Here is a 13,813-nt window from a genome sequence, read left to right on the forward strand (position 1 = left end):
AACACTTCATTCATGAATACTTTAAATTCCCAGTAAAAGCTATGTTTAAGGAAGTCACTGAACATATTTAAAACATCTATTCTCTTCAAGTTTCAAAAGCTGTTCAGCTCACCTGCCCTACTTTCAAGATAAATGCATGCACTGCAATCTCAGAGAACTGTAAATAATAAAATTATAACATGAGGCACGAAAAAAGTTAATCTCTTAAAAACACTTTTTTTAATGTTAGAGGCAATGATAGGCTATGATAAGAAAGTAAAATTATTCTGAAAAGCTACAAATCTAAAAGACTTATAAGGAAAAACTGTAAAGGAAAAAACTGGGCAATAAAACTTTTCAAAGAAAGTTGTATATTGTGTATATAACATTCAAATATCACAAATGTCATATTAAAACATATTCTTATCTTTCTGCAGATATTGCCAGGCTACACAGGGCCTAATATAAGATTTTATGAGGACAAACATAAAACAATGACTGAAAGATAAGCTCAGGAAAAGAACAGACTGAAATATCTTTTTTAAAAGTTTGTTTTGGGCCGGGCGTGGTGACTCACGCCTGTAATCCCAGCACTTCGGGAGGCTGAGGTGGATGGATCACCTGAGGTCAGGAGTTCCAGACAAGCCTGGCCAACATGGTAAAACCCCATCACTACTAAAAATACAAAAATTAGTCAGGCTTGGTGGTGGGCGCTTGTAATCCCAGCTACTCAGGAGGCTGAGGCAGGAGAATCACTAGAACACGGGAGGCAGAGGTTGCAGTGAGCCGAGATCGCGCCACTGCACTCCAGCCTGGGCAACAAGAGCAAAACTCTGTCTCAAAAAGAAAAAAAAAATAGTTTGTTTTGCTTGTAAAAGACCAATGTAATAATGAGGAGATTTTAAAAACTTCCATAAATAACATAAATACATTATAGAATGTGCTTCAATAACATTATGAAACATTACAGATATCACTATTATACATAATTGTCTTATGTATAAACTGATTAACAGCTTACAGGAACACTGAGATCAACATAATTTGGAAACTCACAAGTCAAGGAAAACTTGCATAGTAAATTTCAAAGCCTCTATGTCTTCACTATCATTCTACACACCAGGTACAAAAAAAAACACAGGTAGAGTAATGAAAGGTGAGAGAAAGATGTTCACAAAGATAGACATGAAGGTGTTACACACAAACAGCTACTTAAGACAACACAGCTATGTTTAAAAGAATGAGGTTCTTATTCCATTGCTGACTCAAGCTGTGACTGAACATTTTCTCAACTAATTTAAGCCTCTGTTTCCTCAACCTCCAAAGCAATTACAAAAAAGTAACATGCAGTCATAAGGATTAAAGTATGTTGAGCAGAAGTTTCTACCTAGCACAGAACTTGTCAGGGGTGTTCACAGGGCTCTACTTTCAGGGAGCAAAGGAAAGAAGAACTGGGAGTGATTTCCTCATTAATATTTACTTACTGCAGCACTCTTTCCTGGAAAGTTAAAAAAGGCATCAGGACCATACTTCTGAGGCATATGTTTTAACACAGACAGCAACTTCCCAGCATGTGGAGGCTATGAAGATAATTAACAATTCATTAATCACAGTATTCACCATAAGACCCAAAAAAAAAAAAAAAAATTTTAATATAGTCTTGCTTTAATATATACAGGAATAATGCTATAAGCTTAAAAGCATAGAAAACTTTTAAGTTATTTTCAATTATCTTAAAGAAATAATGTACTCTACACCAGTTTTTGTAATGCTGTAGGGCCTATTAGGTATTCAATAAATACAAGCCAATATCATTAGACACCTGAAACTCTTCTCCAAGTTGCAGCAAAAATGATCTTTTTTTTCCTTTCTTTTTTTTGAGACGGAGTCTTGCACTGCCGCCCAGGCCGGAGCCCAAGTGCAGTGGCGCGATCTCAGCTCACTGCAAACTCTGCCTCCCGGGTTCAAGTGATTCACCTGCAGAGTAGCTGGGATTACAGGTGTGTGCCATCATACCAGCTAATTTTTTTGTTTGTTTTGATTTTGAGATGGAGTCTTGCTCTGTCATTCAGGATAGACTGCAATGGTGCAATCTCAGCTCACCACAACCTCTTCCTCCCAGGTTCAAGCAATTCTCCTGCCTCGGCCTTCCAAGCACCTGTGTGGCACAGGTGCACGCCACCACACACAGCTAACTTGTATTTTTAGCAGAGATGGGGTTTCTCCATGTTGGTCAGGCTGGTCTTGAACCGACCTCAGGTGATCCATCTGCCTGGGCCTCCCAAAGTACTGGGATTACAGGCATAAGCCACCGTGCCTGGCCTATATTTTTTGTATTTTTAGTAGAGGCAGGGTTTCACCACATTGGCCAGGCTGGTCTCGAAATCCTGACTTCAAGTGATCCACCTGCCTCGGCCTCCCAAAGTGCTGGGATTACAGGCATGAGCCACCACACCCAGCGAAAAATGATCTTTTAAAAATACAAACTACATCAACCCACCCCCTACCCTTTTTTAAAATTAAGACACTAAATAATATAACAAATACTTAAATGCTGCTTACTATATTCCACTGTTAAAGGTACTTCAAAAAGATACTTGCACAAGCATGTTTATAGCAGCATAACTGACAATTGCAAAATCGTGGAACCAACCCAAATGCCCATCAATCAATGAGTGGATAAAGAAACTGTGATAAGATGGCCGAATAGGAACAGCTCCAGCTTCCAGCTCCCAGCATGAGCAACACAGAAGATGGGTGATTTCTGCATTTTCAACTGAGGTACCAGGTTCATCTCACTGGGTCGTGTCAGAGAGTTGGCACTGGTCCGTGGGTGCAGCCCGACAACGAGAGCTGAAGCAGGGCGAGGCATCGCCTCACCTGGGAAGCGCAAGGGGGAAGGGAATTCCTTTTCCTAGCCAAAGGAAATTGAGACACACAACACCTGGAAAATCGGGTAACTCCCACCCTAATACTGCACTTTACCAAGAGTCCTAGCAAACGGCACACCAGGAGATTATATCCCACACCTGGCCCAGAGGGTCCCACATCCACGGAGCCTCCCTCATTGCTAGCACAGCAGTCTGAAATCTAACTGCAAGGCAGCAGCAAGGCTGGGGGAGGGGCACCCACCATTGCTGAGGCTTAAGTAGGTAAACAAAGCCACCTGGAAGCTCAAATTGGGTGAAGCCCACCACAGCTCAAGGAGGCTGGCCTGCCTCTGTAGACTCTTCCTCTGGGGACAGGTCATAGCTAAACAAAAAGCAGCAGAAACCTCGACAGAGGTAAATGCCCCCGTCTGAAAGCTCTGAAGAGAGCAGTGGATCTCCCAGTACAGAGGTTGAGATCTGAGAACAGACAGACTGTCTGCTCAAGTGGGTCCCTGACCCGAGAAGCCCAACTGGGAGACATCCCTCACTAGGTGCAGACTGACACCTCACACCTCACACGGCAGGGTACACCCCTGAGACAAAGCTTCCACAGCAAGAATCAGACAGCAACACTCACTGTTCAGCAATATTCTGTCTTCTGCAGCCTCCACTGCTGATACCCAGGCAAACAAGGTCTGGAGAGGACCTCAAGCAAACTCTAACAGACCTACAGAAGCAGGGGTTGCAATCCTAGTCTCTGATAAAACAGACTTTAAACTATCAAAGATCAAAAAAGACAAAGAAGGCCATTACATAATGGTAAAGGGATCAATTCATCAGGAAGAGCTAACTATCCTAAATATATATGCACCCAATACAGGAGCACCCAGATTCATAAAGCAAGTCCTTAGAGACTTACAAAGAGACTTAGACTCCCATACAATAATAATGGGAGACTTTAACACCCCACTGTCAACATTAGACAGATCAACAAGACAGAAAGTTAACAAGGATATCCAGGAATTGAACTCAACTCTGCACCAAGCAGACTTAATAGACATCTACAGAACTCTCCACCTCAAATCAACAGAATATACATTCTTCTCAGCACCACATCACACTTATTCCAAAATTGACCACATAGTTGGAAGCACTCCTCAGCAAATGTACAAGAACAGAAATTATAACAAACTGTCTCTCAGACCACAGTGCAAACAAACTAGAACTCAGGACTAAGAACTCAATCAAAACCGCTCAACTGCATGGAAACTGAACAACCTGCTCCTGAATGACTACTGGGTCCATAACGAAATGAAGGCAGAAATAAAGATGTTCTTTGAAACCAATGAGAACAAAGATACAACATACCAGAATCTCTGGGACACATTTAAAGCAGTGTGTAGAGGGAAATTTATAGCACTAAATGCCCACAAGAGAAAGCAGGAAAGATCTAAAATTGACACCCTAACATCACAATTAAAAGAGCTAGAGAAGCAAGAGCAAACGCATTCAAAAGCTAGCAGAAGGCAAGAAATAACTAAGATCAGAGCAGAACTGAAGGAGATAAGAGACATAAAAACCCTCCAAAAAAATCAATGAATCCAGGAGCTGCTTTTTTGAAAAGATCAACAAATTTGATAGACTGCTAGCAAGACTAATAAAGAAGAAAAGAGAGAAGAATCAAATACATGCAATAAAAAATGATAAAGGGGATATCACCACCGACCCCACAGAAATACAAACTACCATCAGAGAATACTATAAACACCTCTACGCAAATAAACTAGAAAACCTAGAAGAAATGGATAATTTCCTGGACACTTACACTCTTCCAACACTAAACCAGGAAGAAGTTGGATCCCTGAATAGACCAATAGCAGGCTCTGAAATTGAGGCAATAATTAATAGCCTACCAACTAAAAAAAGTCCAGGACCAGACGGATACACAGCCGAACTCTACCAGAGGTACAAAGAGGAGCTGGTACCATTCCTTCTGAAACTATTCCAATCAATAGAAAAAGAGGGAATCCTCCCGAACTCATTTTATGAGGCCAACATCATCCTGATACCAAAGCCTGGCAGAGACACAACAAAAAAAGAGAATTTTAGACCAATATCCCTGATGAACATCGATGCAAAAATCCTCAATAAAATACTGGCAAACCGAATCCAGCAGCACATCAAAAAGCTTATCCACCATGATCAAGTGGGCTTCATCCCTGGGATGCAAGGCTGGTTCAACATATGCAAATCAATAAACATAACCCAGCATATAAACAGAACCAAAGACAAAAACCACATGATTATCTCAATAGATGCAGAAAAGACCTTTGACAAAATTCAACAGCCCTTCATGCTAAAAACTCTCAATAAATTCGGTATTGATGGAACGTATCTCAAAATCATAAGAGCTATTTATGACAAACCCACAGCCAATATCATACTGAATGGGCAGAAACTGGAAGCATTCCCTTTGAAAACTGGCACAAGACAGGGATGCCCTCTCTCACCACTCGTATTCAACATAGTGTTGGAAGTTCTGGCTAGGGCAATCAGGCAAGAGAAAGAAATAAAGGGGATTCAGTTAGGAAAAGAAGAAGTCAAATTGTCCCTGTTTGCAGATGACATGATTGTATATTTAGAAAACCCCATTGTCTCAGTCCCAAATCTCCTTAAGCTGATAAGCAACTTCAGCAAAGTCTCGGGATACAAAATCAATGTGCAAAAATCACAAGCATTGTTATACACCAGTAACAGACAAACAGAGAACCAAATCATGAATGAACTCCCATTCACAATAGCTTCAAAGAGAATAAAATACCTAGGAATCCAACTTACAAGAGATGTAAAGGACCTCTTCAAGGAGAACTACAAACCACTGCTCAGTGAAATCAAAGAGGACACAAACAAATGGAAGAACATACCATGCTCATGGATAGGAAGAATCAATATTGTGAAAATGGCCATACTGCCCAAGGTAATTTATAGATTCAATGCCATCCCCATTAAGCTACCAATGACTTTCTTCACAGAATTGGAGAAAACTGCTTTAAAGTTCATATGGAACCAAAAAAGAACCCACATTGCCAAGACAATTCTAAGCCAAAGAACAAAGCTGGAGGCATCACGCTACCTGACTTCAAACTATACTACAAGGCTACAGTAACCAAAACAGCATGGTACTGGTACCAAAACAGAGATACAGACCAATGGAACAGAACAGAGTCCTCAGAAATAATACCACACATCTACAGCCATCTGATCTTTGACAAACCTGACAAAAACAAGAAATGGGGAAAGGATTCCCTATTTAATAAATGGTGCTGGGAAAATTGGCTAGCCATAAGTAGAAAGCTGAAATTGGATCCTTTCCTTACTCCTTATACGAAAATTAATTCAAGATGGATTAGAGGCTTACATGTTAGACCTAAAATCATAAAAACCCTAGAAGAAAACCTAGGTAATACTATTCAGGACACAGGCATGGGCAAAGACTTCATGTCTAAAATACCAAAAGCAACAGCAACAAAGGCCAAAATTGATAAATGGGATCTAATTAAACTAAAGAACTTCTGCACAGCAAAAGAAACTACCAACAGAGTGAACAGGCAACCTACAGAATGGGAGAAAATGTTTGCAATCTACTCATCTGACAAAGGGCTAATATCCAGAACCTATAAAGAACTCAATCAAATTTACAAGAAAAAAACAAACAACCCCACTGAAAAGTGGGCAAATGATATGAACAGACACTTCTCAAAAGTCAAAAGAAGACATTCATAGAGCCAACAGACACACGAAAAAATGCTCATCATCACTCACCATCAGAGAAATGCAAATCAAAACCACAATGAGATACCATCTCACACCAGTTAGAATGGCAATCATTAAAAAATCTGGAAACAACAGGTGCTGGAGAGGATGTGGAGAAATAGGAACACTTTTACACTGTTGATGGGATTGTAAACTAGTTCAACCATTGTGGAAAACAGTGTGGCGATTCCTCAAGGATCTAGAACTAGAAATACCATTTGACCCAGCCATCCCATTACTGGGGATATACCCAAAGGATTATAAGTCATGCTGATGTAAAGACACATGCACACGTATATTTATTGCGGCACTATTCACAATAGCAAAGACTTGGAATCAACCCAAATGTCCATCAGTGACAGATTGGATTAAGAAAATGTGGCACATATACACCATAGAATACTATACAGCCATAAAAAAAGAATGAGTTCATGTCCTTTGTAGGGACATGGATGCAGCTGGAAACCATCATTCTCAGCAAACTATCGCAAGAACAGAAAACCAAATACCGCATGTTCTCACTCATAGGTGGGAACTGAACAATGAGATCACTTGGACACAGGAAGGGGAACATTACACACCGGATCCTATTGTGGGGAGGGGGGAGGGGGAAGGGATAGCATTAGGAGATATACCTAATGTAAATGATGAGTTAATGGGTGCAGCACACCAACATGGCACATGTATACATATGTAATAAACCTGTACGTTGTGCACATGTACCCTAGAACTTAAAGTATAATTTAAAAAAAAAGAAACTGCAATACTACTGGAATACTACTCAGCCATTAAAAGGAATGAATTAACAGCATTTGCAGTGACCTGGATAAGACTAGAAACTATTATTCTAAGTGAAGTAACTCAGGAATGGAAAACCAAACATTGTATGTTCTCACTGATATGTGGGAGCTAAGCTGTGAGAACGCAAAGGAATAAGAAACATACAATGGACTTTGGGGACTTGGGGTAAGAGTGGGAGGGGGGCGAGAGATAAAAGACTACAAATATGGTGTGGTGTATACTGTTCAAGTGATGGGTGCACCAAAATCTCACAAATTCACCACTAAAGAACTTACTCATGTAATCAAATACTACCTATACCCCAATAACTTATGGAAAAATAAAATTAAAAAAATAAAAATAAACATTTCAAAAAAAAGGAACTTCAAAAACACTAAAATATTTTAACCTCATAACCATCCTATGGGATGGTATTATTATTATTATCCCCAGTTTACAGAAAAAGAATCTGAGGCAGGGAACATTCCCAAAGTCACATGGGTAATAACTGTCAAGGTAAGGATCAGAACTCAATCTGCTCCAGAGTCCATCCTTTTAAACAACTATACAGATGCTCCTCAACTTATGATAGGGTTACATCCTGATAAACCCACAGTAAGTCGAAAATAATGTAAATCGAAAGTATGTTTTCGACCCAAAATACTGTCAACTTAAGATGGGTTTAGCCGGAGGTAGCCCCATCCTAAGTTAAGGAGCATACGGAATGCATATCACTTTCATACCATCGTAAAGTCAAAGAAAAAAAAAAAAACCTGGACTTTCATCATTAAAATAGGAACCAAAACCTTTAACATGGACTATAAGATACTTTATCTACCTCTTTAGCCTCATTTTGCTTCTTACTCTCCCCTTCTCCCTGCACTCCATCCTTTGTTCTCATTCTTCCCACAACAGGGCCTCAGCAAAAGCTATTCTTTATGCTTAAAATGTTCTCAAAAGGGCTCCTCTACTCCCCTCTTAACCAACTCAACCTTACCTAGCCTTTAGAGTTCATCTTAACAGTCACTTCCTCAGGGTAGCCTTCCTTGAAACTGAGAGTGGATTAAACTTCCCTATCATATTTCATTCTACAATATACCTTTACTGCATAGCATATAAATATATATATACACATAGCATATACATATAAAAGCTGCAACGCTGAGTTTATTTGATTAATGTTTCTTTGGTCCACAAGTCTCTAATACATGAAACAATCAGCAATAAAAATGAAAAATCTCATTTGCAGTTACAAGGAAAAACAAAAGATAATCAGACATACCATGTCATTTTAATCTGTTTATAAGCAAGTAAGAAAAGTACAGGACATTCCTCCTTGTTAAAAGTTTAAAAGTTCAAAACAGGGTCAAACTACAAATGAAATCACTGGTTTGCCCTCATCTTATTTTCATAGATGATATAAATTATAATTACTAACTGTGTAAAAGAGTTTGGCAACCTTTCACCTAAATATTAAGTGGAAAGCTTCATTCTTACGTGAACAAGAAATTTTCAATTAATCATACTGCTCAATTATAAAAACATAATAAGTAACTACAATCAGTGATTTTTTTAAAATAAATTCCAAAGTAAAATAACCAAAAATAACTTTGCAGTTAAAAATAAAAATACAGTATTATAGCATGTCCATCTAGAAACATCATTCCTCCAAATTTCCTTTCCTATAAATCAGTCAACAAAAGAATACATTAAGATAAGCACTTTACTTGACAGACATTGCTGGGGGAGTATATACTGTACTGGGAAAGCCTTTCAGAAAAAAACTTAGGCCAGGCACAGAGGCTTACATCTGTAATCTCAACACTTTCGGAGGCCAAGGAGGAGGGATCGCTTGAGCCTAGGGGTTTAAGACCAGCCTGGGCAACATGGCAAAACTCCATCTCTACAAAACAATACAAAAATTAGCCAAGAATGGTGGCAAGTGCCTGTGGTCCCAGCTATTTGGAAGGCTGAGGTGGGAGGATTGCTTGACCTAGGACACAGAGGTTTCAGGGAGCCGAGATAGCACCACTGCACTCCAACCTGGGTAACAGAGCAAGACTCTGTCTGAGAAAGAAAAAGAAAGAGGAAAAGAAAAAGATGTAGTAGTCATATTTCAAGAGTCTGTAAAAACATTCATGTCCACCAATGTACTATTTCCACATGCAAAAATCTGTGCTAAAGTAATCATCACAAGGGCAGAGATTTAGATACAGGGAGTTTTTCACTGCACTGCTATGACAGCAAAAGATAGAAATAATATGCCTAATATTAAATAACGAAACAAATGTAATGAATATCTGAGCAAGGCCTTGCTCTCATTTTATAAATAGTTCATTATTTTTTCCCTTTATCATCTAAACCTATTCTCATTCTCCTCCCGCTCCCGAAAGGCCGCTATATTAACATGCTTAATCTTTTATATGTAGATTACTCCTTCAAAAATGTTTTTTGGGGCTGAGTGTGGTGGCTCACACCTGTAATCCTAGTGCTTTGGGAGGACCGCTTGAGCTCAGGAGTTTGAGACCAGTCTGGACAACATGGCGAAACCCAGTCTCTAAAAGAAATGGAAAAATTAGCCTGGCATGGTGGTGCACATCCATGGTCCCAGCTACTTGGGAGGCTGAGGTGGCAGGATCTCTTGAGCCCAGGAAGCTGAGAATGCAGTGAGCCATAATCACACCATTGCACTCCAGCCTGGGTGAGAGTGAGACCCTGTCTAAAAAAAAAAAAAAAAAAAAAGTTTTTTATGTGCTTATACTTATCATTGCTTTCTTCCTATATATTTTACATTTATTCCTATTACTCCATGCACTGATTCTGTCATAGAACAATCTATTCTGTGCCTTTTGTACATTTTACCAATCCACTCTCTTAATGATGAACATCCATGTTAACATTCACTGCCATCAAAAATAATGCTTCAGTGAACATCCTCGTGTATTTCATGAATCTATGTGAGAATTTCTTGGAATATGCACTAACGAGTGAATTACTAAATCACTGGATACAGTATAATTAACACGACTAAGTAGCACTAGACTCATCTTGAGGTCGGCTCCACTAGCGTTCATTCTAACGAAATGCACACCAAGTATAAAATAACCCTGCATCCCAAACTATACTTGCCATTTTCCAACTTTAAAATTCTTCAGAAACTACAGATGGAAGGTGATATATCAATACTGTTTTAATGTGAGTGTCTCTAATTATTAATGATTTTGTGTTCATCTGATTGTATGGTTTCTACCTCTGAAAATAAATATTAGTTCATATTATTTGCTATTTTCTTACCTATAATTTTCTATGCTTATGAATATAATAAAAATATATTACATATTCAGAATAAATAATGTGAATATAAATAAAAACCAAAATTGAAAATATACTTTCTCTTCTGGACACGACACAGTAATAAGACCTGGACGCACCAACCTACCATAAACAACTACAAAAGTGGGCAAAATGTATCAAACAAAAATTTCAGTATGGAGGAAGAGGTAGTTCAAGTCTGTGATCCCTGAGAAAACAAACAAAATGACTTTAAACCTGGTGTCAATTTCCATATCATCGCACAGGGAAACCAAACAAAACTTGAAAGTCTCAGTGAGTTGGAAAGAAGTTTCAGAGCAGAATACTACAGAGGAAAGAACTAAACAGAGAAGTCCCAGAAATCTGCACTGACTCTTTGGCTTAATACCAGACTGATCATGCTTACGATAAAACTCAACATGGTGGGGCTAAGATAGTAAGAGCTTCAAGTTAAAGAATTCCCAAAACTAATACAGAGATAGGAATTGTTGAGACCCTACTAGACACTTTGGAGAGACCACAGTCTTGCTACCTCCAGTTCTATGACTGCGACTTAAGAGTTACTCAATAGAGACTCTGTAAGAGACATGCCTGAATAGTAAGGCTAAACTAGCCCTAGCATAACAGCCACTCTAAACCTTACTGGGGAAACAAACAAACAAAAAAAAACCTTTAAACTAGTTTTAAAGGATAAAGTTGATCCACAAATAACTTTGATCCACAAATAACTTATCTGCCTGCAAAACCAGTCTAACAATCATAAAAGGAATACGACAAAATCCAGCTCTCAGCAACATAAAATTTGCTGTCTGATATATTGTCTAAATTCAGTAGCCATAAGCAGCAGAAAAATGTGACCTACATAAAGAAGCAAAATCAATGAGTAAACTGACCTAGAAAATGACATTCTAGAATGAAAAAATAAGAGCATTAAAGCAACTATTAATATACTAAATATTTTCAAGGATTTAAAAGAATTTAATGAGGAAAAAAATGGAAAATATTTAAAAGAACCAAATAGAATTTACAGAAAGAGGCCAGGCGAGGTGGCTCACGCCTGTAATCCCAGCACTTTGGGAGGCCGAGACGGGCGGATCACCAGGTCAGGAGTTCAAGAACATCCTGGTCAACATGGTGAAACCCCGTCTCTACTAAAAATAGAAAAGTCAGCCAGGTGTCGTGGCATGCACCTGTAATCCCAGCTACTCAGGAGGCTGACGCAGGAGAATCACTTGAACCCAGGAGGTGGAGGTTGCAGTGAGCTGAGATCACATCACTGCACTCTAGCCTGGCAACAGAGCAAGACTCCATCTCAGAAAAAAAAAAAAAAGAATTTACAGAAAGAAAAATACGCCATCTGAAATTTCAGTGGATGGAATTAACACACTGCTGAAGAAAAGATCAGTTAACTTGAGACTATAGCAGTAAAAACAATTTAAAATAAAGCACAAAAACACTAAAAAAAGAGTTAACAGATCTCAGTAACCTGTGAGACAATATCAAGAGGTCTAATAGATCTGTAATTGGAGTCCCAGAAAAGATGGGAAGGGGGGACAAGAAGACGGTATTTGAAGAAACAATGACTAAAATGTTTCCAAATTTATAACAATTGCCTTATACACCCACAGATGCAAAAACTCTAAGAAGACAAACACAAGGTAAGCTAGAACCACAAATATAATCAAATTCAATGACAATCAGTAATAAAACTCTAAACACATTAAACTGGAGTTTGAGAGAATTATGCTAAAGAATTTAAATTTTAACATAATGAAAAAGAGTAACTATAGGGCACAATTTTAGATACATTTAATGAAAGCTAGATTAAGGATCAGCTGACTGAGCTGTTGCTGTGGGCAATGATCTCTAAATGGCACTAAAATAAGCCTGGAAATGCAACAAAAATGGAGAAAATATTTACTACTCTTCCTCAACAGGACAGATAACTATATGGTTGAAGAAGCAGTTTGACAAGGCACCTGGGGTTCAAAATAAGTTCACCCCCAACACTACCCATTGCAAATGACTCCTAAGTTGCATCTCAAGAGGGGAGATCCAATTAACTGCAGAGGTTTTGTTCACAGAGTGAGTTACTCAAGTTTAAGGGACTCAGACAGAACTAGATCAAAAAGAAGAAAAGGTAGGTACTATTACCTAATACTTTTCTTTCTCTACATTTATCTTTTTTTCTAATAAATATTGAATGTACATTTAAAGAACAACAATTTGAAGAATAATTAAATTATCAGTTTGCCTGAAACACCATTATCTTAGTGCATACTTTTAGGGTCCAAGTATGGCAAAAGTAGCCATAGGGATCTCAATGCTATTTTAATTAATCTATTCAATTTGACAATTATCCCATGTATAATAATATCAGTTACTTTACAAGCTACTAATGTGTTTGGGAGGGGGATACTTTAAAATACCAAAGAGTACTTAAGTTTTTTTACCCATTGTCCTTTATCTCCTTGAAGTTTACTGAAGAAAAGCTTTAGCTCGCGAACTGTCAAATTATAGCTAGCCAGCACTCCCAACATGTCAACTAAAAGATCTGGAAACAAAAGAAAACAATAAAATAACTCAGCTAGTTATATTTCTCGAATATTTAAAATAAACAGTGCTTATTTAAGGGCTTGGACACTAAAGTTCTAGGTGCATACCACATGCTCAAATATTTCTTAAATATTGCTAAATGGAATAAGAAAAATATGTTTTTAAAAATTAAACTTTATTTCCTTGCATACATTGTACTATAGAAAAAAAAATCATACCTGCTATCATATTGTCAACTTTTTCAATTTTCCCAAGCACTTTTTCAACAAGGCCTACTTCAGTGCAGACTTGAAGATTCCGTATGCTTTTCTTCAGAATAGCTGTAAACATGCTCCAGACTTCTGCTTGGCAAGTAATGTCACATTTTTCCAGTAGGTCCACCATGCAGTTGATACTCTCACCTTCTTGGATGATGAAATTCATTTCCAAATCAAACTGTCCTCCTACCAACTTCCAAGGGAAAAAAAAAAGTAAAAGCATTAGTATCCTCAATATCACTATAG

General features: G+C 38.3%; 1 protein-coding gene across 3 annotated transcripts in view; it reads right to left on the minus strand.

Moving 5' to 3' along the window:
* The window catches only part of LRBA (LPS responsive beige-like anchor protein), a 764,757-nt gene that overhangs the window by 678,312 nt on the left and 72,632 nt on the right, over positions 1-13,813 (minus strand). For all 3 annotated transcript variants that reach the window (XM_007999974.3, XM_007999973.3, XM_007999976.3), the window contains exons 3-5: positions 13,529-13,760; positions 13,208-13,308; positions 1,464-1,559 (exon numbers count right to left, since the gene is read on the minus strand). In XM_007999974.3, the coding sequence (XP_007998165.2) occupies positions 1,464-1,559; positions 13,208-13,308; positions 13,529-13,760 (429 nt within the window). The remainder of the gene's footprint in view (positions 1-1,463; positions 1,560-13,207; positions 13,309-13,528; positions 13,761-13,813) is intronic.

Source organism: Chlorocebus sabaeus, chromosome 7 (assembly GCF_047675955.1).
Source record: "Chlorocebus sabaeus isolate Y175 chromosome 7, mChlSab1.0.hap1, whole genome shotgun sequence".
In the NCBI taxonomy this organism is placed as follows: domain Eukaryota; kingdom Metazoa; phylum Chordata; class Mammalia; order Primates; family Cercopithecidae; genus Chlorocebus; species Chlorocebus sabaeus.